Source organism: Mastigoproctus giganteus, chromosome 1, assembly GCF_048544385.1.
Source record: "Mastigoproctus giganteus isolate SK-2022 chromosome 1, ASM4854438v1, whole genome shotgun sequence".
Lineage (NCBI taxonomy): Eukaryota > Metazoa > Arthropoda > Arachnida > Uropygi > Thelyphonidae > Mastigoproctus > Mastigoproctus giganteus.
Genome location: NC_143575.1, coordinates 41,873,091 through 41,900,882, shown reverse-complemented (window position 1 = coordinate 41,900,882; position 27,792 = coordinate 41,873,091). Strand labels below are relative to the sequence as shown.

Sequence of the window (27,792 nt, the reverse complement as noted above, 5' to 3'; positions counted from 1 at the left end):
TTTCTTTTTTTTGGCGCAACTCGCCGTTAATTGGAATGCTGGTGACGGGAGTAATGTGTCACAACACACAGTACATCGAACCCTGCTGAAAATGGGGCTGCGTAGCCGCAGGCCGCTTTGAGTGCTCATGCTAACCACGGTTCATCGGCGACAGCGCCTACAATGGGCACGCGATCATCGAAACTGGATCTTGAGTGAGTGGAAGAAAGTCGTCTGGTTCAATGAATCACGTTTTCTGTTGCACCATGTGGACGACCGGTACGTGTGCCTCGTTTACCTGGGGAAGTGATGGCGCCTGGATGAATCGTGGGACGCAAACAAGCTGGTGGCGGCGGTGTCATGCATTGGGCGATGTTCTGCTGGGACACCCTGGGTCCAGTCAATCATGTGCCAGGCACTCTGACATCTACCACCTACCTAAATATTTTCTACTAGGCCCAAGGAAAAGCAAATAAATGTAAACTGGATCGTCCAAGTAACAGGGGAAATAAGAAGAAAGCTAATCACAAACGTCAAGAGGGTTTACATTAGCTGGACAGCTCATGCAATTAAAGACACTGTGATCCCATGTTGCTTTAACTGCATGGGATATGGTCATCAGGTAGAACAGTGTACTCAGGAATCCTGCACATGTGGCCACTGTGCGCAGGAGGGATACGGCACCCAGGATTGTCCCAACAAAAAAAAAACCACCAAGCTGTCCCAGCTGCATTAAAAGGAAGCAAAATAATAACCATCACTTTAAAGATCTGAAATGCCCAGAATGTACCTAAGAAGTTGAATTCATCAGATCAAAAATCGATTATGAATAACACACTAATTAATAAGAATAACACAAAAAAGAGGTAACCAAAGAAATTTCAAAACCTAAAAATTCTTCAACTAAACTGCCAGCGCTCAATGATCAGCAATGATCTAACAAAAATCATCATAGAGCAAACCATACACATTCAGCAGTTCAAGAGCCATACTCATAGGCCTGGTCAAGGGGATATCCTAGTCATATCGGCTAATCCAGTGAAACCCAATAACAGTGGGACGTGGCGGCAATGCCAGAAAATGGATCTGGGCTGCCATTGTCATAGCAGATCCCACCATCACAGTAACCAAGGTCACCTCACTGTGCACGACACATGCTGCTTGTGCCTTTCTGGAGGGAAGTTTTGGCCAGCTCTTTGTCATATCTCTCTACTGCCAGTGCTCACAATCAGCTAATCCAATACTGCCATATTCTGACTACTTGGAGATAGCACTCAACAAGCTTAGGAACAAAAGAGTGCTTATCCTAGCTGATGTCAACGCAACTCGACCCTCTGGAACAGTCCGTAAACGGATAAAAAAGGACAGCCCATAGAAGAAATCATTCTCACGCACAGACTGCAGGTACTCATTACGCAAGGACATCCCCCAACCTGTGTCACGCTGCTTGACACCTCATACATTGATATCTCCTTAGCTACCCCAGGTGTGGGACAGAAGGTGCAAAACCCAAAGGTACAACCGACACATCAAAAAGCGACCACAATGCCATAACCTTCTCTATACTTCAGCAGACTAGGCATACAAGAACAGACCACACGTCAATACATGTTCCAAACAAAAACACCAAACTGGAAGAAATTTGATACCTCCCTAAAGGAGGAATTAACAGAGGAATAAGTAGCTACTCTACAGACTCTGAACACAGAACAACACATACTGGAGTTCAAGATAAGATCACCAAAGCATCAATGAAGCTGATAAAAAGAAAAAAGGATCACGTCCCTTGGTGACGGTGACCACTGAATTGAAACAACAATGCAGGACAACAAGAAGGGAGTATCAAAGATTCGACGACATAGTGACATAGTGACATAGTGTTTTTTGACAGGCGGCACTGGTGCTTTCGCACAACTCCGCATTTGAATCTCTTGTGAATTAAGACAGTACTGTCAAGGCCAGATAGCATATGTTAGTGTATGTTCATGTTTGCTTAGTGCGGATTATGTTGTTCATCTGGCCGCTTAGCCTAGGGTCTGTGGAACACCACAAACTGCTAGTTACCGTCACTGGCACTGGGAGCCTGACCGGGTAAGTGGGAAGAGAACTCTGGCTGGCCGACCCTGGGGTTAGCCTGAGATTCGACGAGTACCAACTAGGCACAAGATGAACTCAATAACTTCCAGGACTGGTGAGAAGACAATACCATCAAATCATACAACAGAAAAAAGCCACCTGGGAAAGGCTAATCCAAACGACAGGAAATACAGACCCATGGGGTCTAGTCTATAAACTGCTGAACAGCAAGATCCCCTCACAGGAAATATATGCTACTATGGACGTCCAGGGAAATACCTCCACAAATGACTGAGCAGAAACCACCAATGTGATCCTGGACACGATCACCTATCAAGACCTGGAACATGAAGAGACATCACACCAAAAAAGAAATGAGACGACAAAACAGCATATCAAGAACCCCCAGAGGAACTGCCATTCATCTTGGAGGAGATAGGCCAAGCAATACCCACTATGAGGAATGGGAAATTCCCGGCGTATGATGCCATGGAGGTGGAGGTCCTGAAGAGGGTGTGGAAAGTGGCCCCCTGTGCTATCCAAAGTGCCCTCAAATCTTGTCTCCTTTCTGGCACCTTCCCCAGGACCTGGAAGCTGGCAAACCATAAAATCATCCTGAAAAGTTCCGATAAACCTGAGCAAGGCCCTACTTCATACTGTCTGATTGCACTCCTCCCGGTCATGGGCAAAGTTCTGGAAAAGGTCATTGCAGCCAGACTAATTCACACTTATAAAACAAAAGACCTATACTCATCAAAGCAGTATGGATTCACCCTCAGGCGCAGCACAGAAGACACCATCTCGGAATTGATTGCCGCAAGAGATAACTCTAACAGAAAGTACCTCCTAGCCATCTTTGTGGACTTTGCTGGGGGCCTTTGACACACCCAGGTGGCAGAGTGCCCTCACGAGGTTCAGAGAAGCCGCCATTTCTGCTCCGCTTTTTTCCTTGCTTTCTGATTACTTCTGCGATTGAAAGGTGATGGTTCGGAGCAGTGTTCAGGAAATCAGAAGAAAAATCACAAGGGGATGCTCACAAGGCTCAGTCTTGGGCCTACTCTGTTGGAACTTCATTTCAAGAAGGATGTAGAGATGCTGGAACGAGTACAGAGAAGGGCAACAAGATTAGTGAATGGAACAAAGTGGTGCTCTTACGAAGAAAGGCTTACGTTTTGCAAATTACAGTGTCTGGAGACTAGGCACCGGCGAGGTGATCTGATAGAGGTGTATAAAGCCTTGAATGGTTTGAGCATGCTCAATGCTGATGGGATTCTTCCTCTTGCTCAGAATAATCACCTGAGAGGGCATAAATTTAAATTGAGGAAAGACAGATGTAGGATAGACGTGAGGAAATTTGCCTTTAGCCAGCGAGTGGTTGGTTGCTGGAATAGACTTCCATCCCTTGTCGTGGAAGTTGATAGCCTAAATAAGTTTAAGGCTCAGCTGGACAGGTATTTCGAACGAACAGAGGGGTGAAGTGGAAGTGGTTATTTTTTATTTATTAATTAATTTATTTATTTTTTATTTATTATTATTTTTTTTTTTTTTGACTGATGCTGCATAAGCTTGCTTTCTTGCATCAAATGCCTATGCTAATGCTAACTTTGTTTTCGAGACCTGGTTAGATAAGACCTTCCACTCAACAACATTAATAGCTGACGCAGACGACCTCACTATTGTCATGGGTGGAAACTCTAGGAGGGAGATAGAAACTAATGCAAACCAAATCCTGGAAAAGCTTGCCATATGGGCGGATAAACACAAATTGAACGTATCCACAAAAAAACGACGCAAGTGCTGATCAAGGGAAAACTCGATAGAGAGCGCCTACCACTCGTCAACTACAAAGATCAAAGGATCAAATATACACAAACAACTAGATACCTAGACGTCGTGGTGGATGAAACAATCAGCTTCCACCCACACACGAAATACTAAAAAGAGAACACCAAGACCTTCCTGATGGCCCTGAAGCAAATATCCAGAAGAGAAAGGGGCCTAAAAGCCCGCCCACACGCTAAGGTTATATTATAACTGTGATTTCCTTTCTATTCTTACTTACGGATCGGGTGCGTGGAGATATAGAGCAAACACGGTGATGATAACGAAACATCTGGAACTGGCACAAAGATTGGCGGTCTTAACCATGTCAAGCGCATGCCGAACAACTTCAACAATGGCGTTACAAGCTCTACTAGGGAAAATGCCAGCAAATATAGAGGTACAATTCAGATACCTGAAGTATAGAATAAACAAAGGAATACCCACGACTATTGATGACATCACTGTTGACCTGCAGGCTGAAAAGAAAACGGAAATAGCAAGAATAATAAATAAATAAATAAATTTTCTGTGTATACTCCAGGACGCCCAAACGGTCAGAGGAGTTCACAAGATAGACAGAATACAAGAAACAGCACCGTATTCAGCAGTCACAGGGTTGAACCCCGGTCACTCATGGCACGTGTACTTATGCACCCGCGCGCCTGACCACTAGGCTACGGCGGCTGAGGGGAGAAATGGCAAAACACCTGGAAAACCACAGAAAAGGGAGCAATGACAAGACAATACATCTCGAACGTGCAAGAGCTAATCAAGAAGGAAAAATTATGGCTAGCGCCAGGACTATATGCCTCCTTCCTAATGACGGGCCATGGCAGTATAAATGCCAAACTATACCAACTGGGCCTAACAGAGACATCACAATGTCATTGTTACCAGGATCCAAGGCAGGAGCTCTCCTCCTTAGTTGACTCCACACCGCCAATTGAGAAGGCAAAGCGAGGACAATTTCAAGGCATTCAACACCTTCGGGACTAAGGCATTTAAGAGAAGAGAGGCCATTAGGAGAGAGGACAACCGGATTTGACAGATAACTACCAACCTTGACCCTCACTGAAGACAACAAACTTTCCTCTCTCTCTCTCTCTCTCTCTCTCTCTCTCTCTCTCTCTCTCTCTCTCTCTCTCTCTCTCTCCACCCTGAGTGAGAGATATTTTATCCTTACTAAAACTCTCATCACTTCTTCTCCTTAGGGCGGTCCTACCCTTGAATTTTCCTCCTTTCTATCACTCTTCCTTATTTCCTCTAAATTGAGTGCCCCGAATCTCTCTCTCAGGCAGATGATAGTAGAACCCGGCAAGCCTCCTCGAGGCAGGAGTTGGGGGCGGAGACCTCGTGTCTCTGCCCCCAACTGGCTAAGTTGCCGGTTTGAAAGAGGTCATATAAACAAGAAGACATGAAGCGGCTAATGGGGAAACTCCGGACTCCGCTCAGGCAAGCCAAACATACATCTAAACATCATTGCTGACCAGGTACACCCTTTCGTGGCAACGAAAGGGTGCACCTGGTCAGCAATGATGTTCAGACGGCACCGCCAGAGGGCGGTGCCGTCTTTCAGCAGGATAATGCGCCATGCCACACCGCCCGGATTGTTCGAGACTGGTTCGAGGAACATGAGGAAGACTTCCAGGTATTGCCCTGGCCTCCAAATTCCTCAGACATCAATCCCATCGAGCATCTGGGTTTGTGTTGGAACAGCAACTCCGATCTGCGGCGTCTCAACCACGGACCTTAAAGGAGTTAAAGGATCTGCTAGTTACGTGTTGGTACCAAATACCACAAGATATATTTATAAATCTTGTAGCGTCCAAGCCTCGCCGGGTACGAGCTGTTTGGGCTGCACGTGGAGGACAAACATCGTATCCTAATATGATGTTTGTCCTCCGGGTAAGTGGTCATAATGTTTTGGCTCATTGGTGTATGAATTAACATTCCGGGTGAGCCTAATGTAATAGTTTTGATTATATCAAGTTTGTCACTAAGCTTTAATGTTGTTCTTCTCTGTATAAGGTTTATTAACTTTAGGAGCCATTGTGAGGGTTTTTAATTTGAAATAAATGGAAAACAGCAGTATAATCCGTGATATCAGTACAGAATTCACTTTGAAAATGGTGAACTTAAACAAATACAGTAATCACGGGACTTGCCATTTTCTTTTTTTCAGCACTGCAAGACATCTGCACTGTATGTATACATCCCATCTCAATATGCCTTTATTTCGACAGTCTACTGCATGTTTGTCCACTGCAGTATGTCTGTTTGAATATAGGCCAAGTCATTAAAAGAGTCATTATGACTTTTAATTAAAAAAATACAGTAGTTATTATTTCTTTTACAATATTGCATATATAAAAATTACATCAGTAGGAAGATGCCGTTTTTAATATAAGTTGTCTACATATTGAATAACTAACGTGAAATTTCATTCCCGTAGGTGATCGTACACCAGAGGTGGAGCCCGGAATCTGAGGAAGTACGCTGTGGTTGACAAAGTGGAGTATCGAGCAGTGATCAAGTTCCTGCATTTGCAGGGCAAGAAATCTCAGGAAATTTATAAAGAAATGAAAGCTGTATATGAGCAGAATTGTCCATCCTGTGACACTGTAAAAAAGTGGACCCTGGAGTTCCAGTGCGGTGGTACAAGCGTCTTTGACGAGCCAAGAGGAGGAAGGCCATCAACATCCACAGACAGTGAGACGGTTGCAAAGGTTGAGCAGCTGGTGCTGAGTGACAGATGTGTGACAATTCATTTAATCGCAAATGCAGTGAGAATTCGTTCTGGGTCTGCCCACAGCATTTTGCACGACAATCTGCACATGTCTAAGGTCTCCGCACGATGGGTTCCAAGATTGCTGATGCCTTTGCAGATGCAATATTCTCGCCAATTGTTGGATTTGTGTAATGCGGATGTTGAGAACTTTTTCGAACAGTTGGTGACAAATGACGAATGCTGGGTGTACCAGTATGATCCGGAGACTAAAGACATGTCAAAGCCTCCCAAAAAGGCAAAGACGACTCCATCCGCTCTGCGAATAAGGTGATGTTATTCGTGTTTTGGGACAGAAAAGAGGTTATCCTGACAGATTACCTACCTCGTGGTTCCACACCTACCGGAGAATATTACAGAATTTTTTTTAAAAAGTTACTTGATGCTTTGAAAGTGAAAAGGCGTGGAATGTTAACCAAAGGTGTCTTACTTCTGTCTGACTGTGCACCCACTCATACGGCCGTTGCCACCACTAACTTTGTTGCCCAGTGCAGCTTCGAACTGCTATAGCACCAACCCTATTCTCCTGACCTAGCACCGCCAGACTTCTTGTTTCGAGAAATGAAGAAACCATTGCGTGGAACCGCTTTGATTCGTCTCAGGAAGTCACCAATGAAATGGAATCGTGGTTTCAGGCCAAAACGTGCGGGCTTCTGTGATCAAGGCATTAAACAACTTACCCACAGATGGGAGAAATGTGTTACTATACATGGAGAGTACATAGAAAAGGATTAAAGTTCCTGTGAAATTTCACCTTTCTAGGGCTATTAATTCTAGGTACGGGTACCTGCCAACTTTTTGTAAACCCCCCCCCCTCGTATTACATACGCAATAACAAACAAAGAATACACTGTGTACCAAGCAAGGGATTTGTTGCTTCATTTATAAGTTTCATCTGTGTGCAGGACAGCTCAGCAATTAAGTCCGAAGACTGCTTTTATAATTTTATAAAAATAAAGTACACAGAAAAAGATTCTAAATTTCGAGAATTGAAAAATTATTTCAGATCGCATTTTACTATTGATAAAGATGTAGACAATCACATAATTTCAGGCTAGAGACAAAAAACAAAAATTTGTAGTTTAAAATTAATATTCGTAATGCATTTTTATTTTTGAATCTATTCTTCTTGAATTGGCCCACTTGAAATCGATGGTTCGACTGTTCATGATCCTGCTCAGGTTGCTTTGCAGACAAACTGAATATGTATTTTGCATCTATGTTCACACGAGAAATTCATTTAGGAAAGAGGACACCGGTAGTTTATACTCTGACAGGGAGATAAATGATTTTGTAATAAATGAGAGGAAAGTTAAACAGAAATTGTTCAAGTTAAACATAAGAAAGACACCTGGGGCGGGTAGAATCTATTCAATTATAGTAAGGGTGGTAGCAAAGGAGATAGACAAACCTTTAGGCAGTAGCGTTTGCCTTTGATAAATTCTTAGCTATAAAGGGGATCACAGGGGGACACGGGTAATTACAGACCTGTTAGCTTAACTGCTATTCTAAGGAAAATAATGGAGTCACTGGTTAAAGAAGAAATGCAGGACCATCTAGACAGGAGTGCAGTTATACTTCACTTACAGTATGGGTTCGTTAAGATGACCTCTTCTGTGATCAATTTGATTGGCTACTATGACGCAGTGACGAAGGATCTGGATACAAAACATAATTTTGAGATCATATACTTGGATTTCATGAAGGCTTTTGATTCTGTTGCTCACAAAAGATAGCAGTTACTGCTATAGATAAAGGGACAGTTAAGTGGAAGAAGACACAGTTACCAATGGGCGCTGCACTTCATGAACTAATTTTATTAGTGGAATTCCCCAGGGTTCAGTGCTGGGCACATCGTTGTTTTCAATATTTATCAATGATATTGAAGTTATACAATATCTGGCTTAGTGTCTAACTTTGCAGATAGAAAGGTTGACAGGGTAGTGAAGACAGTAATGACGGCATGCTACTGCTAAAAAAAAAAAAAAAAAAAAAATTGGAAAAATTAGGCAGATGGGCTGAGCAATAACAGTTGAAGTGTAACATTCACAACTGCAAAGCACCGCATATGGGTAGCAGCAATCCCAGATTAATGCACCAGCTGTACTACATTCAGGGTAGCAGAATATGGAAAAGATATGGGGGTAATTGTGCAGTCAGATATGAAGTTCTCTTTTCAATGCAGACTGGCTGCTAGGACAGCTCTCGGGATTTTGTCAATGATCCGCAGGAATTTTTCTAGTAGGGTTAAGAAGTTGATTATCCCATTCTATAAGGCAATGGTTAGGCCCAGGGCCAGATTTACATATAAGCTAAACATGTTACAGCTTAGGGACTCATATTACAAGAGGCCTCGCTCCGTATTAAAAAATCCTTTTTTAATATTGTTACAGGTGAACTAAGGAATCCGGCCCTGGTCAAGCGACCTATTGAGTACTGCATACAGGTGTGATGGCCTCATTTAAGGAATGATGTCGAACTGTTGGGGGAGGTACAGAGAAGGGCAACAACATTGGTGAGGGGAACAAAGGCAGTGCTCTTATCAAGAAAAGCTGTAGTTCTGCAAATTGTAGCATCTGGTGACTAGACACCCTGCGAGGCGATCTGATTCAAAGCTTAAGGCTTTGAATGGATTGAACAAGCTCAATGTTGATGGAATTCTCCCTCTTGCTCAGACTACCCATATGAGGGGGCATAAATTCAAATTGAGTAAAGACTTTTGTAGAATAGATGTGCGGAAGTTTGCCTTTATCCAGCGGGTGAGTAATTGCTGAAACAAACTTCATCCGTTGTTGTGGAAGTGTGATAGTTTAAATAAATTCAAGAAAGAACTAGATAAACTATTGGAAAGGATGGATAGATGAAATGGGAAGTTTGTTTTGGTCGCTGCTGTATGTTTTCTTTCTTGCATCATTTGTCACTATTCGTACTAATACTAATACGCTGAAAGGATATAATTCATGGGATACTTGGTTCCTGGACAACGCAACGCTGTCACCCCTCTCTTACTAGCGGACGAACCCACTGCTTGGTAGGTATATAAGTACACTGTATTCACGTAGACGGTAATTGGATGTCAGTATGGATAAACGTCGTGAAAAGAATTGGACATGCTGTTCCAAATTTATAGCAGTGTTTCTGTGGGGAAGAAACTATTGATTCAGAATTGGGGCTAAAACTTTTTCTGGGAGCAACAGAACAGATAATAAAAACTTAGCGTTGATCCGACTTTTCCTTCTCAAGTGCAAACACTGGAAATACTTTTATTTTTATAAATTGATTTCTGTAGGGGAATTGAGAGGGATGGCTATAGAATCGAAATTGGGGCTAAAACGTATTCCGGATACAACAGCCCATATGCAGTAAATTTTGTATAAATCTGTCTTTACTTCTCTAATAATATCGGAACATGTGAAACAAGCCTTCATTTATATATGCGGATTTGGGGAGGGTGACAGTACTTGAAATCTTTTAGGCGCTAGCAAAACATACATTAAAAATTTAGTATCGAGCCAACATTTGCTTATCGAGTGATGTCAACACCAGAATTATACTTTTTACTTTATGTCCAATTTGTCTGTGCGGGTAGCACAGTGGTATTATCACCGTCCTCCCCACACCGGGTGGAAAAGGGCCAGGTTCGAATCCCGTCAATGACGCGAGGACTTTAATGGGCTTATTTCGCTCTGTGGCTGAGTTAGTTGGTCTCAGATGTAGATAGCAAGGTTCCCCTCCACCAGAAACGGGTTTTTCGTTTCTGGGGGGGAAAACCTTGAGCAAAACAGACAAATCGACCGTAGAACACATGCAATTAACAGACATAAGACACACACACACACACGGCAGATGAATTTAAATATTCGGGTGGCCAAATATAATAGTTTGTTTTATGTCCAGTTTTAATTAAGTTTGGGATGGAACAACAAGTAGTAGTAAGATTTTAAGATTGGCACAATATGATATAAGCAGCACAGCAACTTATATCATATTGTGCCATATATACTGTATGTTTGTAAATTATGCATGTTCTATGGTAGTTTGCTATTTTCTGGATGGAAAACCCGAGTTGTCAGGAGAATAATTTTAGAGTTTCCGTTCCATGCTATCCAGGGCCACACTTATAAACAGGTGCATGAGGCGCTAGACTCGGGCCTTACCATGGGGGGGGGGGGTCCTTGCATGACTTCTGTAATCTCAAATTTTTAAACCGATCTTTGTATTGTAACGTTTTGTGTTTAAACAGATCGGTAAAAATAATTGTTTTTTTTCTGATTATATTTACATATTCAAATTTTTTCTTTTTGGACTCTGGACCTCTGGTATCTTTAAAGGGGGCTCTGTAAGAGCTTTGCACCTCAGACCCCTAGAAGTGCAAGTACAGTCTTGATGCTATCTTCGATGAGACCAACTACCTCTGCCACGTGAAAAAGATCCATAAAAATTCCCCTCGTCATTGACGAGGTTCGAACACACGTTTTCACTGTGTGGGAAGTGATTATATCAACTGTGCTGCTCACGAGGGTGGCCAAACAAGTCTGAGTACAATCCAAATATTGATTTTCATGAAAATCCACCCATTAGCAGTCAAGTTATTACATGCATTTGGGTGAACGTACATAGTAAGCTCTTTATGTATTTGCAAATGCACCTAAAAATTAGTTGAGGTTGAATTTTAAAATTTAAAATATCCACTCAATAAAAAAGGGATACGATGTAAAAAAATAAATAAAAATATACACTTTGTGCAAAATTTAAGGACCAGTCAGGTTTTCACCTGTAGCTTCTCATAGGAGTGGCCTGGATATGGGAAAAGCATACCAAAGGAACCTCGTGAAGTACAGAAATGATGAAGGAAACACCGACACAACAACGGAAAGAAAATGGTACAGAGGGACTTTATTCAAAAATGAAACAAAGAGAAGAGGTGGTCCTCTGTAGGAGATATGGCCACCCCTAATGTTGATGCAGGCTTTGCACTGCCTGTCCATACTTAGAACAATGTTGTTGATAAGTTCTTGCAGTAACATTGTCCATTCCTCTGTCAGCGCCACCTTCAGCTAGTGAACATTTTTTGGTGGGTGTGGATGTGCCGCTAGGCATCTCCTCAGCGGCCCACATGTGTTCGATGGGATTTAGATCGGCAGAACGAGCAGGCCAATTCATTCAAACAATGTCCTCACTTTCCAAAAAGCATATCAACAGCTGCAGTGCGATGGGGTGTGGCATTATCATCCACAAACTCGAACTAGGGGCTAATGGCACCTTGTAACACGCACACGGGGAACGATTACCTCAGTACAGTAGCATGCACTGGTTACAGTACCGTCTTCCAGTGTCTGGAGTTGTGTACGTCCATCCTAGATAACGTCTCCCCAGATAAGAACACCTCAACCGCCATATCATATCGATCCCTTTCAGTGATGTTTGTGGGGTGATACCAGGTGCCAGCCTCTCTCTCACTGGATTAGCTGACATCCAGAATCGCTGCTGAGACTGAATCTACTCTCATCAGTAAAGAGTACCTTAAGTAAAGATTTTGTGGTTGTAATCTTTAGAAATAGTGTTGGTCTTTAAGTTTTGCACACCAGAGTATATATATATGTTTTACAGTAGAACAAATTAGGGTGCGATTTATTAGTTTATTAAGGGTGTTAAATAGCTTAATTTAACATCTGATTTTAACATCTGTATTCATCTGATTGATTGAAGTTTGCCATCCACAACATAGCATTAGTGTTGTCACTTTTATTTATCATAATTATCCTTCCAGCCAGCAACATGACCACAAAACTACAAATTGTGTAGATTACCACAAAATTCTTGAATAGGCTACCCTGTGCCATTTGACAAAAAAAAAAAAAAAATACATTGCCCTTTCTCTCCCTCCCCTTGTGATGGCTACTCTTTGAAATCTAAAAAAAAATTGAAATTCGGAAGAATTTTTACATTCTAAGTAACGTTTCTTATCTTTCCAGGTCACTGCATGTTCTGTACCAAAATTCAAGTTTAGAAGAGTGGCAATCGAAAGATATCTATTTGAAAGAGGAAGCACTTGGAGTATGCAAAAAGAATGTGGATGCCTATTTCTTGGGATTGTCCACTGATAAGAATGGCAAGCATCTTTTGGCCTTTTGTTTTTATTGACACTGTGGTGAGAACATTTTAGAATAATTTTTTGTTTTCATAAAAAGAGACAGCAAGTTAATATTTTTCATTTTAGGGAATGCTTCAGAAACATTTATCTCCAGCTATATGTGTAGAGTTATACAGGGTGTCCAAAAAGTGTTTGTGACTTTAAAACTGTAATATTTAGCTTCTATACAAGATAAAAACAACAGTCTACAAAATGCATTGGGTAGGTAATTTATTTGTTTTAGAATATGTGATCATAAGCTTGTTAAATTCCATTATTACTGTTACAAAGTGTCATACAATTTTGCAATTCTATAAACACATTCTTCAGTTGTGTTACATTTATGATCTTGGTATGAAGATTGTTTAAGAGTTTTGAGGAGTAAACCATGTTTTTAATATATCCCCATAGAAAAGTCTAATGGGGACAAATTGGAAGAGCAAGCTGACCAAGCAGATGGCCCAACTCTGCCAGACCCATCTGTTTGTGAAAACTTCATTTAAAAATTATCGAACATTTCGAGCAAAGTGGAAATGCACTCTATCTTGCTGATAAACTGTATTGTCTTCAATTCTTAATTATCTTAATTTGGGAATAAAAAAATCCCGTAGAACTGCAAGATAATTATCACCATTAACCACTATTTCTTCAAAAAAAGAAAGGGCCAGTTATGTGTGTTTTTCCCTGGGCACGTCAGACATTGACTTTAGAGGAATCCCTTTCATGTTGACTTCTTGTGGTTTCTATCCTCCAAATATGGCAGTTATGGCGATTAACTTTGCCACTAATATGAAAAGTTGCATCATCACTAAACATTAGATTGTCAAGAGACGATGCCATTTTCAACATTTTCATTAAACTTGTGACAGAAAGTTAATATCTTGCATGGTAGTCCTCTTCCAACATTTGATGCACTTGAACCTTCTAAGGCCATTTGTGCAGTTTCACTGAGAATTTTGTGTTGTTGCTTTAGGAACACAGAGTTCCAGAGGTGTTTGCCTTAGTGATTTTTGTAGGCTTTGCTGAAAAGATTCCTCGAACACAGCTTCCTTGTTTAATACGGGCCATCCAGTTCATGACTTATCATTAACAGAACGATTCTCTTTACACTTCCTCTAGTGTGAAATTGAATTTCTGTGTAGTGAGTGGTTCCTTTTTGTAATGTGTGTTAAATTTTCTTCTAACTACTGATATGGCTTAAGCTCTGCTAGTCAGAGGACACAGTTCCCGTGGCGCCTCCATAGCCAAGTGGGAAGGAGCAGCAGCAGTGTGTAGCACCTGCTTTCTTGATTAGACCGGGGTTCGAGCCCGTCACCACCAAATACGGAGGATGCGGAAAGGTCAGGGGATGACAACCGCATATTCCCGGTGCAATATGGCCTTAGTTGCTAATGCTTCTAAAAACCAAATAACAGTTCCCATTCTCTTCCAATGAAGCCATCTGTTATAGGATAGATTATCTGAAAAATTAAAAAACATTACAGTAAATTATTTTGTGCATAAAAACTAGAACAAATTACCTTTCCAATGTACTTTACAGAGTTTTTAATCTCAGATTGAATCTAAGCTATTAGTTTTAAAGTGCACAATGACTTTATGGACACTGCATTTAATCTGTTCACTGCCTGTGGTATGGGAAGAGGTTATTACAAGTGTCCTCTTTATATTAAATTTTGTATTATTCTTATATATAATTTTTAGTGCTTTTGCATTTCATAAAAAAATATTAGTGTGATTCCATGAAACCGAACAAAATCCCACTATAACAAAATTATTTCTAGGTACATGAAGATTTTCCTTTTTATTAGTGCTTTATTAGTCTCATTTGAATGAAAGTTTTGATAAAAAATTCAGTACAATGAATGTACTGAAAATTCAATTAATTTAAGAGGAAATAAAAATGTGGAAACATTGACACAATAACATATTGTAAATATAACTATGGGAGGATTCGCTCGAAAAATAAAAATATACGTTTCAAAAGATGCAGCTGAAGAATTCAGTATAACACTTCAACTATATTTTAAAATTTTTAAATGGTTATGCTGAAATCTGTTTTTTTTTTTATTTTGTAATCTCTTGTGGTATCCAACAGTACAATGTACTGCCACCTTTTTACCAAAGGGTTAAATCATGTGATGATAGCAAATTTGTAAAAAATACTTAAAATTCGAAGATAACAAGAAACACAGATATCAGACCACAGCAAAGGGAGCTTTGCCTTTTTATGATTTTGTCTTTCATTTTAGAAACGTTTCCATGAATCTTATTTTTATTTATGTATTATTGATTTTGTTTATTATATCTTTTAAAGTTGATAAGCTAAGTAAAGCCAAAAGAGCATGCTGTCTACATATCAGAAAAATGTAGGAATTTATTTAAATAAATAATGGTTCTTTTGAAATAATTTTCAGCAATATTCTTTAGAACAAAATTTCGGTACAACCAAATGGTTCATGCAGCCTCAAGAAGTTCATTGTATTGGAATTTTACTGTACAGTATTTTAATTTTGTTGATAAAATTTTTATTTCAGTGCTTAAATTGGCCTTTACATTTTATAGATGACATTAAGTTTGATACCTTGATTGAGCCAAATATTGTGCTTACCCTTAATGAAGCTTACCATTTGCAATGCCCTAATTACTAACACCATTATCGATGCATTGCATAGCAATCGGATTATTATGATAAAAGTAGTAACATGGTATTTTGGGCTTGGGATGGAAAATTTTATGAAGTGGAAAGCTGGTCAGGATAATACCTTCGGAAGGCAGTTAATTCCTTGTTAATTTCATTATTCCAACAAGTGTACTCTTTAGTAAGAGTTCTGAGATGCTTACGACAAACTGAAATGGCATTCTGGCATCCATTATGAGCTGAGTTTGTATTTCATGCATTGCAGGTAGTATAAAATTATGATGATAGGCAGGGCTAGGAACCAAAGCATATTGGAACTTGTGGTACATCACAAGCATCAGTAATGTTGTTCATATGCTTCATTAATAAATAAAGCCCTGATGATTGCATATAGAAGTTTATGTTGAATGTAGTTTCTTTTTTTAGGAGAGCTACTTCTTATGTCAAGCAGAGATTTGAGCAATATTGCATTATCTGGAGAGATCCATAGATTAATTCCATTAACAGACCCATTTAGTAAGTTGAAATTTATTACATTTAGCTGTATGGAATGTACTACATATTTCTTTACTGTTATGTGATTATTGCAGCACATGCATATTAACAAACTACTTTTCTCTTAGTCTTACTCATTGTATTTCAGTAGGTAACACTAAGAGAAAAGTTGTTTACAGATTAATTTTAAAAGGGTGTAGGGAAGGCCCCTCTGGCCTATCATACAGCATACACTCTGTTGTGGAGCACATCTGATCAATTTTTGACAAGTTGACAAAAAAAATATTTCTCCATTCTTTGGGTAGAACAGTCTTTAACCGGAGAAATAATTTTGGCTTTAATCGATGAGCCCCACACAGAATTTTTGGTTCTTTTGGCTGTGAATAGTATTAGTGACAAATGATGCAAAAAGCATACTTATACAACAAAAGCCAAAAAAATATCCCACTTCACCTATCCAACCCCTCCAAGAGTCTGTCTAGCCCTTCTTTGAATTTGTTCAAGCTATCCACTTCCACAACATCAGATGGAAATTTGTTCCAGCAATCAACCAATCCCGTTAGCTAAAGGCAAACTTCTGCACATCTATTCTACAACCATCCTTCCTGAATTTATGCTTCCTCGTGCACGTGCACACTCTGAGCAAGAGGAAGAATCCAATTCAGCATTGGGTTTGCTCGAGCCATTCAGAGTCAGCACCTCAATCAGATCAAATTGCAAGTGCCTAGTCTCCAGATGCTGCAATTTGCAGAATTGAAGTCTTTCTTGGTAAGAGCCATCACCAATCTCATTGCCCTTCTCTGTACTCGTTTCTGCAGCTCTACATCCTTCCTAAAATGAGGCCTCCACACTTAACCGTCTTCTCCTGCCCAACCATCCCTATATCCATAGCAGTAACTTGCACTTTCTGCTACACTCTCCAATTTGTACAGTCTATTATGTGCAACAGTATCAAAAGATTTCCTGAAATCCAAGTATATGATATCAAAATTATCTTTTGCATCCAGTTTCTGTCACTGCATCATAATATCCAATCAAATTGGAAAGACAAATTGCACCTTGAGAAACCCATGCTGTGACTGAAGTATAACTGCACTCTTGTCTAGATGGTCTTGCATTAATTCTTTAACTAGTGACTGCATTATTTTCCTTGGAACAGAAGTTACGCTTATAGGTCTGTAATTACTCATGTTACTCTTTGATCCTCCTTTGTGAATTGGGGATACATTCCACTGAATCAAAGGATCCTCTCATAGTTATGGTTAAGGGACTGCTTACCTCCTTTGCAGCCTCCCTTAATATAATTGGATATAGTTGAACTATCAACTACCAAATCCATTAACATTTAATCAGGTCTCCTCATAGATGCTAGTTTCCAGATGCTGCAATTTGCAGAACGGATGTCTTTCGGTAAGAATAGCCTTTTGTGTCCCTGACTAATCATGTTGCTCTTTTTTGCACCTATTCCAACTGATCCATGACCATCCTAAAATAAGTCTTCCGAACCTGTAAGATGTGAGTTAACCATTGCCTTATACAAAGTAATATCTCCTTGTCTCTGGTAACAAAATTCCTGTGCATCATTGACAGTAACCAATGAGATGTCCTAGCAGCCTGTCTGCAATGCTCAGACAACTTCATGTTGGATTGTGCAACTACCCCTAGGTCTTTCTCTTTCTCTGGTCGTACCACACCTTGAGTGGGATAAAATCTAAGGCTACATCCAGCTGACATGGATGTCTAGTGCAATGTTCAGTCAATTTGATGTGACAAGAGCAGAGGGAAAACAAAAATGAGAGGAGTGTGTTATAGGCCTAATGACTTTGATGAGTACATCGAATAGCTGTGTAGAGAAATAGAGGCACTGGTAAATCAGAATGTCTTAAAATGGGGGATTTTGACTTTCCAGATATTAACTGAAACTTGTGGATTGGTCACTCACAGACTAGCAAGAATTTTGTGGATTTATTGGATTACTGTTTTTCAGCAGCATGTTAGAGAGAGCAATACTCTTGATCTGATTATCAGCAGTGATTATTCAAGTACTGAGAATCTGCAGATAAAAGAATCACCAGGTCTCAGTGATCACAGTGTACTGATGTGGGATTTACTTTAAAGATGTAACTACCATCAGGGGTAAAGGAAAGGGTTTTTGCTTTTGTAAAGGCATCAGACAGTTTTTAAATTCTGTATAGTGGGACCAACTAATGATGTCACCATCAGCAAATTCTAAGTTGGAAGCATTCAAGGAAATAATCATAGAAACTACTAAGCTCTTTGTACCAACTAAGAAATACCGTTCAAGGTGTAGACCTAAATGGATGTCAAATGAAATGAGACTTGCTGCAGAGAAAAACACATGCATCGTACAAATTGTGAAGTGATACAGAAGCCTATGGTACCTATAAACTAGTCTGCAATAAGTCACAAAGGAGGTTAGGCAAGCCAAGGCAGATTATGAAAAATCTCTTAGACAACACACATAAAGGGACAAATTGAAAAAGGATGGTTGCAGGATTGATGGGCAAAAATTTGTTTTCAGTCAGAGAGTAATTGATTGTTGGAATAAACATCTGAGTAGTTTGAATAAATTAAAAGAAGGATTAGATAAATTTGAGGGTTTAGTTCCAAACTACGTTAACTACAAAACTGCATTTTTGTTTTGAGACAACTTTAGTTTTACTTTATAAAAATAACAATGCATATCATATCATAGAAATGTATTTTCTAGTAGTTTACAAGTTAGCTTGGACTATAAGCACATTTACAGTAAACCAAGAAGAAAACGTCAAATGACTTTTTCTTGGTTAATTACAAAAATGTTTAGTACAAAATGATTTTGTAGTTTACGTTGTTTGACACTGAACCCTCGAATTGCTAGATGGGACATACAAATGAGGTGAGTAGAGTTTTTTTTTTTTTTTTTGCTAATGCTGTATAAGCTTATTTCCTTCCATCATTTGCCACTACTAATACTAAGTCTGTTTTTTATCTGAGGAATTTTAAACGTTGTCTGGGAGACTAATTACTGGAGCTGCCTGTGGTCCCTGGTGCATCCACTGTAAGATGAGACCTATGTATACCCACCCACTTTCCAGATTTATGTAGGTGAATGTGTTGTTTTGATTCAATTTGAACTCTTTTAATTACTGGAGCTGCCTGTGGTCCCTGGTGCATCCACTGTAAGATGAGACCTATGTATACCCACCCACTTTCCAGATTTATGTAGGTGAATGTGTTGTTTTGATTCAATTTGAACTCTTTTCCTTCTCACAATCAATAGTTTTTCTTTCATTTTCTCAAAAAAAAAAAAAAAAAAAAAAAAAAAAACCAGTACAACTATGGCTTCTCCATAAATTTAGAATTTTTAAAAATTCTGCAAATTTCTGCTTATTTTTAATTGACCATCAGGTTGTTACTTTACTTTGCATGAAGTATATGGGATTTGTGGGGTAGAAAATACTTAGCATTGTTCTGTCATGTGTCGGCAGTACTTGATCATACTTATAAATACAATTTTTGTATTTATCTTCATAAATATGCACAGGAGTTGAATTGACTTCTATTCTATTTTCTAATCTTCATAAATGTGCACAGGAATTGAACTGACTAAAGATTAGGTTGAATTACATTTTATGCTTGCTATTTTAGGATATCATATGTGATTGATAAATCATTCAGCACTATGACTGAACAGATCAGTTCAGAAAAACAAGATGGAAATAGAAATAAACTAAGTAAATATGTTTAGTGCTTGCTTTAGGATAGTGTACTAACAGACTGTAAAAATCACAGCCAGTTTATTAAGCTTTAAAAATCTAGATATTGAAGAAAAAAAAAAAAACCACCTAATCCCCAAATTTTCTCCTAGCTCCTAAACAAAAATGTATAGTTTGGAAACCTCTGCACAAAGACTTGACCATATGCTCAAGGCATAAGATGCCTTGAGCATATGGTCTGCACACAAACAAAATGTGTTTGTCTATTTACACAAGGACTTCCAATTTCCTGGCTTTGCTTTTAACTGCAATCTGTGAATGGATGCTATTGAAAAGTAAAGTACAATGCATTATCCTGTCTCGAGCAATAATTGTAGTGTTACTGGACACTAAGACTTTTCTGCTGTTATATTAAGGAGCAATTTTGTTTACATACAAATTTTTTTTGCTCAAATTGTGTGAACTCACTGTTTTTGAATTATCTTCTATTTTGTTAGAATCTAGAATTTTTTGTATTTATTCCATATAAAATTGCCATTCTAACAAAATTTTTCCCTTGTCTTGTAGACACCAGTGGAAGTATTGGGAAATTCTTCAGTTTTCCTGAGCTGGGAGCATGCCTCACTTTAACTGTGCAATTATCCTTTTTAACATAATTTATTGTTTAAAAATTCTTTCATTTATTATGTATAATTAAATATTCATGTTATTAGCATTACACTGTAATAAATAGTTGTTGCACGTTGAATAATGTTAATGTGAATTTTAAGAAGTGGCCATTTGCTTTATGTAATAAAACTCTGAGAATGCATGTAATTACTGTAGTATAATAATCACAAAGCTTTCTATGCATGAATAGAAAGAACTTGAAGAATAGAACACCATCAACTGTAATTGCTTTCATCTTATAGCACCAGAGAAATAATTGGTTGCTTATATAATTTTTAAATTAATAATATGTAAACTACTCTTTAAAAGAAATTGTGTGAATTCTTGTTAATAGGGATTCAACTAGACCACTTGACATTTTTACTGCCACCTAAATGTGAAAGAACTTGTACAATGTGCCAGAATATTTAGAATGTTGAAGGGGGGGGGGGGGAAATCAACATTCTGACTTGCCTAGCATTCCAAAAATTTATACATAACGGCTGAAAATTAAACATTTGCAATTCACTGCTAAAAGTGAACATTTACTTTTATGCTGAACTGGAAATCAGAACAAATCTTAAATCAGTGTGCCAATGCTGAATAGTTGATAATTTCACTTTTATGTTTCGGCACTCATTGGTTGACTGCTTAAGAATGACCACTCATATGTGTTACAGCGCACTGGATGCATTTTGAACAGAATTGTGCATTGTGGCATATCACTCTTAGTGCTGTTTTACACATATATATGCATAAAGGCAGTGAATGTGTGTATATCAATTTTAGGTCTTTCTGAGAACAGTTGAGCCTGTAATTCATTTTTTTTGGAAAAGCACATGCATAAATTTTAAATATTATTAATACAATTTACTTGGTTAAAGGGCACTGATATTGTTTGTAGATTAAATTGTTGCACAAGCTAACAGCACTAAAACATTTATGACGGATTAGTTTCTGCTGAGGAGTTTAGAACTCCATTGTAACTGTTCTATTATAACCAATATACTAGTACAACAGCAACAAACACTGAGGAACTTTGTTTCTCAGTGTTTGCTGCACTTTTTTCATGGCAGTGTATGCGCTCAATCATGAATTGTGATTGAGCACAAACAAACTACTCTGACTCCAGTATAGCCAACTTATAGTATAAACAGAAAGTTATTTTTATTTATGTATTATTAATTAATCATGGAAATTGCACTGAACAGGAGATGCACGTGTACAGCATTATTAATGGTGTATGATTTCTTGACAGACACCTGTAAATGTGTTGACTGGAATTGGTTTGAGAACCACTGATATAAATCTTTATATATTTGAATGTTAATCATTTAGTATGACAAAAATCAGGTCCTGTAATTTGTAGCTTAATTCACTTACTACAAATATGGACTAATAATAATTCAGTTTATTATTTTTAACTGAAAAAGATCAGATTACTTGGATTAATAATCACGAGTTTGGGCACTTAAGTCCATTCAAGTAATTTCGTAAAACTTGTGTACAAACATTTTAAAACTGTATGTTGAAATTTATATAGAAATACAAAACTCTCAATCCTAGTTTGTAAAAACAATTTCAGCATTTATTTACAGAAATAACAAGAAAAAAGACTTGAATTTGAGATGCATTATTACAAAAAAGGCTTTTTTGAATAATGCACTTTTATTTATTGAGTTATTTCTTCATAGCTACTTACAGGTTACCATTTACAATTGCCAACTGATTCGCTGGCTGAAATGTAAAATGGATAGATGCACTTATAAGTCAAAAGTATCTTTACAGGCTGCACAGACTGTCATTCTGAGAAGAAATTCTTTATCTTTACATGCTTGTACATAAGGCATTTTATCTCCGATTAAAAGTTATATCAAAGCTTACACAGCTGCACTCTACTGAACTCTTATATTAGAAAACCATTTTTATATTAATGTGAATTCTTAATATCAGAAACGATAAATGACAATAGTGAATACTCTTTGCCAGTTCAGAGTCAGTGAAACAATCAATGATTAAAACTTACAGTTTATTAAAAATTCTAAATGCTTAACTTCAATGTGTTCTTAATTGATTATAAAACGAACATGAATTCCAACTTAGGAAGCATCTATTTATTGCTGGGTACAAAGAACAATGAAGAAGGATCTTATGTCAGACTACTGGAGCACAGAGTGACCAATATATTGATATTGCTAAATTACATTTTCATATTACAAAACGGTTTTGTTAACAGAGAGAGACTATCTGACCTTAAGGCAATTAGTCATGCTAATACTTCAAGAATTCCATCAGTTGTCCCTGAGATACTTAAGCAATAAGTAAATGTCTTTAGAGTGCTATTATTAGAGACAGTATTGTCTGGCAGTGGATAGTAGTACACTATTTTCAAAAACTTCGGTACTAACTCAGGGTAAATACATGCATGAGAAACTTCACAATCGAGTTATTTATGTTTCCGACCGTCTTCTTTGTGGAGGAGGTTGATATAACTGTACAGATGGCCTTCCAGGTTGCCTATTCTTATCAAAGTTGTTATTGTTTGTATTTATTTGATTACCATCATTTGATGCCCGGTGGAAATAGGGTTTAGCTCCTCCCCGTCGAAATTCAAGTGTTCCTGTAAAGCTTTGTTGAACTGTACCGTCGCTGCTTCCCGCAGGAGTACTACGGATATAATTTGGACAGTACAATGTAGATTCACCCTGTCAGAAGAGAACTTTATTAGGATAAAAAAAATTGTAACTAAGACAACATAAATTAGTCTTGCTACAAAATAAGAGCCCTTCTTATTTTTAACTTTTTCTTAAAATGTTTATAAAAGCTAAATAGAAATAAAAACAAAAGTAGCCACATCCCTAGTCTCCCTTGGAGTAAAAATTTTACTATGTTTTAAAATTCTGTTAGAAGTCCTACCCAGATATTTTAGATTCACTTTTCTCGCTTTCTCCCCCTCTGTAATTCTCAACAAGAGGACCTTGCTTGTGTTTAACAACACATCTAGCCATCCAGCTAATAATATTGAAGACCAGAATGACAACATACAAGCCATTTTCATGCAAGAAATATGAGCCCTTTCTTTCAACCAATAAACCAAATGCTAATGATATTTAAAGCATGTTATCGCTGGTGGGACATGAAATAAGTAACTGATTGCTGAGATAGATAGTGAAAACTAGGATTTCTGGAGGGAATACAATTTTAAGAAGTCCACATTGTGGCATCATGGAAGGAAGTTGCTTAGGCTACAATGAATGGTGTGTGTGTGTGTGTGTCCAAAATTTAGTTACAGATTGTGCAACTGGTAAATGAGATGACTTCAATGAAGTGGACATAAGTATGTAAGTAGTGGATATGCTAGAATCAGCAATCAGTTGCTTATACCAATATTTTATCTTTTATCAATGGATTACTTGCAATACTCATTCTATGTAATTTTGTAGTTTTTAATAAAAAAAATTAAATATTTAAAAATGCAATGATTTTACACCTGTTATTTTCAAAAAAGAACACTATAGGCACAAAACATAAAGATGAATCTGGTAGACTCTTCCATTTTCCAGTTAAAAAAAACAAACAAAAAAACTTGAATGCACAATTTCTTAAATTCCCTGCACATGATATGGATTGAAATGGGGCAGTTCTGGGCTTGGTTGAATTCGGATATTATTTGCTGCACACGGGATGTCCTGTTTTCCCCAACAGTCTTCCTTAGAGTACACAGCTTTGCTCTTGAAGTTTTGTTTTTCTGCTACATTTCCGCCTTTGAGATGTGGCAGAACTACTTGCTTTCCGGTCATTAAAAACCTTTGAGATGGATGCTTTTGAGAAACCAGTTATGTATTTTGTTTCTTGAATCATAGCTCCTTCTAAATGTGCACCCAATAAGATCTTTTTCAAAGTTTGACAAATCATGCATTTCCCCCATTCTGGCTTCAGATTACAGCAGTCAAACAGCCTGTGCATCTTTATACTTAGTGAAGCAACACATCATCATCATCATCATCACCCCATGTCACACTTTTCTTTGCATTTATTTGATTTATTCACATTTATTATGTCTGTGACTGTCTTAATGCAAAGGTTTGTATTTTTTGGCCAGTGTATGTAACAATATATCTTTTAAAAATATGCCATTTATGACTGTTAAAACATGATATCTACTCACATAGGAGAATTTTATAAAGAATTACGGACTAGAAACACACAATTCAGAATTTTTAAACCAGACAGAATCTTAAGTTCTGTAGCTTCAGTACCACTCTGGCTCCCACGCTAGCGTTACTACAAATGAACATGGTAGCACATAACTGGATGGAATCTCTCACAAAATACAATGATACAAAAAAAAAAAAAAAAAAAAAAACATACCAGGTAAAAATTTGTCTACATTTAGGAAATGTATAGAAAATTACAGATTTTAACACAGCCTCATTTGCTATCACAGGGTGAATACTGATTCATTTAATTTATCTGTTAAATGAGCAAACATAACTTCAATTAAGTCAGCAGCAAGCCCAAAAATTTGACTATGGAACTGCATCTCCCTAAAATATAAAGATACATATAAAGATATATATGTATCTATATAAAGTTTCTATATAAAGATACATGCAAAAAATGTATCCAACTTTGTTTCAATCTGTATAATAAAGAATAAAGGTGCTTCTTATGAGCCACCTTTATTCTTTATTGTACAGTATTAAGTCACTGCATTATATTTATATTAAAGGGCATAAGTATAAGCAAAATTATTCTTTTAACTCTTTCAGTGGCAAGTGTGCAAAGGCACTGTCACTGGGCAAGTGCCTATTCTTCAAAGTTCACTTTTCTAATAATTTTCTCCAAACAGCATTTCGTAATTGCTGTAGAAATGTTTTTGGTTCATTGTTTGACCATAGAGACAAATTATAATGAACCTGTGATTCAAAAAACATAATAATACTTCACATCTGCTCAAGATTGTCTTGCTTTTTTTTGGAGTGGGGGGGGGTGGCTTGGAGAAGACTGAGTCTTCCAATGAAAGGACTGGGCCTTTGTTTCTAGATAATAAACTATATACCTTTGATATACTGCCATTAATGATGGAAGAAACAAAGTGAGGGCCAGCAGTTTAATATTAAATTAATTAATATAATTTATTATATTAATATTTATTAAGAATTTTCAGTGGTATAATAGTGTTATTTTATTCTTATATATAATATAAATTTTACTGTATGAACAGAAACCATGTAATGTCCTTTCTCAATTATATTTCTTGGCATTCTCTGCCAAAGGCTTCTCATAATCTGTATTAGCTTGCCTAACCACCTTTGTGATTGCAGACTAGTTTATATCTACCACGGGCTTCTGTATCACCTGAGAATTTATATGCATCCTATGCGTTTTTCTTCTCTGCCAAGTGACTTAATAGTTTTTACACATAACTGTCTTATCTGCATTACACACTGACCCTGTCCTTCCATTAGGTCTTTCAATCTCTACATTATAATTATTTTGAAAAAATAATTACTTACAAATTAAAGATTCTTGAAAGCATATGTGAAGTTTGCTACCATTGTTTACCTGGCAAACTTTTACTCATTTCAATATTTTTCAAAGTGTGTTTATGTGATTTGACTAGTCTGCACATTTGAAAGAACTTATGGGCTGTCCATAATATTCATCGTATTTGTTTCTATATGTACTATGAATGAATAAAAGCCTCTACTAATCTAATGCTTCCCATCTCTTTCTCCATTTTAAATAAAAAAATAAATAAATATATGAATTTAAAAAAAAAATCAGTTTGGCAACAATACTGCTTGCAAATGTTACAATTCTGAAATGCATTCCAAATTATATTTTTCACAATGATACTGAATATTATGAGATACTGCATGACTGGAAAATGTAATATTCCCAATTTGTTAAATCAGCTGTTTTTTTATTAGCAATTTTACAGTTGATGCAGCTATTTTTTGAGATAATTTCCATTATCTCATGAAACCTCTATAAAGACGAGAGTTATGGCATCTTCTGCAGAGAACTACACAATACAGTAGGTCTAGAAAAGCCAATTCTGCAGTTTCTTTTCTATTATATGTAATGCTGTGTAAACTGCATTCTTTCCTATCTACTTTTCAGGACCCTTCCCAGAAAAATCTTAAACTTAAAATGGCAGTATTCTCAAAATAATGGTACTAATGTTAATTACAATATTTTAATATTTTTTTTTTGTGAGATCTTGGATGCAGTTGAGAAACTCCTTAGTTTTGAATTTTTTGTGTGTATCCTGTTATGTACTGTAAAGTGAGAAAATAAATTACCAACTGCAGAGAGAGAATTACAACTTAGCAATTCTTCACATATGTGGAAATTCAGTATAGCACACATTTACTAATTTTGTTTTATTAGACTGGATTGACTTGTAAACAGTCAGGTATTACACACTAATAATTCAACACAATGATACATCAGTTTAATAACAAGCATTATTGTTATAGATATCTATTACTTATTTCGAAACAAAGGACTCACCCATTCAGATGAAGTAAAACGATGTATGTCTTGTATTAAAACCTCTTCATAATTCCCATAATCAACAAAATGAACCACACAGGTAGCACCATTACCAGCAACTGCGTGAACTATAGCACGATAAAACTTTAAAAAAAAAGAGAGAAAGACAATATTTTCAGATAAGTTTTATTTAGAATTCTGTTATTTTTATATTTTAAGAAATTTTTACATGAAATTTGGTGTACAATATTTTCATTAAAAACTAAACAATAATTTCAAAATCTTCAAAAGATTCCATAAGAATTACTAAGTTAATGAGCTCTGTAACTCTGGTTGCTCTTCAGCTGATTGAATATGTCCAGGAAAACTGTTCAATAATGATATTCACATTTATAATTTGTTACATGCTTCATTATTCAATAATGAAGATTGACAGATAAGTCAACTTTATTGGGGCTAACCATTTCTTCACATTTGAGGAACACCTGAGTAAATCAAATTTATTCCTTACATTAAATTTGATTTACTGAGGAATACCTCAGTAAATCAAATTTAATGTAAAATACAGTAAAAGCTTCAAATAATGTGGGTGTTGAGGAACAACAATGAATAAACTACCTGTGTTATGATGAAACTTATATTATAAAAGGTCACAAAATGTAGCAAATTTCTATGGTATTGTAACTGTTTATCTAATATGTGTGTCGAGTTCTTCCATATCAGAAATGGCATGTCTCATTGGTTGCTCATGATCCACTGCAGTTAAGGTGTACAAGAATGGTGTCAAACAGGTTCAATCACCTCCTGCTGACAGGACCATAAAGGATTATGTAAGGTGGATGTTTGTGGAAAGCAAAAATTGCAGCATGTTGTACAGACTCAACAAGTATCTGGTCACTGTGCGACAGCTGACCGCAATATATAATGGGAATGTGAGAACAATATCTTAAATGACGATGCGCCGCCCGCACACGCAGGCATATGGGAGTTC

The 27,792-nt window shown here is 37.4% G+C and overlaps 2 protein-coding genes across 2 annotated transcripts in view; one reads left to right on the top strand and one right to left on the bottom strand.

Moving 5' to 3' along the window:
• Positions 1-12,808, top strand: part of LOC150090744 (HHIP-like protein 2) — a 72,321-nt gene extending 59,513 nt beyond the window's left edge. Inside the window, exon 6 of the mRNA XM_090371073.1 lies at positions 12,640-12,808. Within this exon, the coding sequence (XP_090227199.1) occupies positions 12,640-12,808 (169 nt within the window). The remainder of the gene's footprint in view (positions 1-12,639) is intronic.
• Positions 12,809-22,388: 9,580 nt separating this feature from the next.
• Positions 22,389-27,792, bottom strand: part of Tdrd3 (Tudor domain containing 3) — a 147,081-nt gene continuing 141,677 nt past the window's right edge. The window contains exons 12-13 of the mRNA XM_090379789.1: positions 26,820-26,945; positions 22,389-23,002 (exon numbers count right to left, since the gene is read on the bottom strand). Of these exons, the coding sequence (XP_090235915.1) occupies positions 22,748-23,002; positions 26,820-26,945 (381 nt within the window). The 3' untranslated portion in view covers positions 22,389-22,747. The remainder of the gene's footprint in view (positions 23,003-26,819; positions 26,946-27,792) is intronic.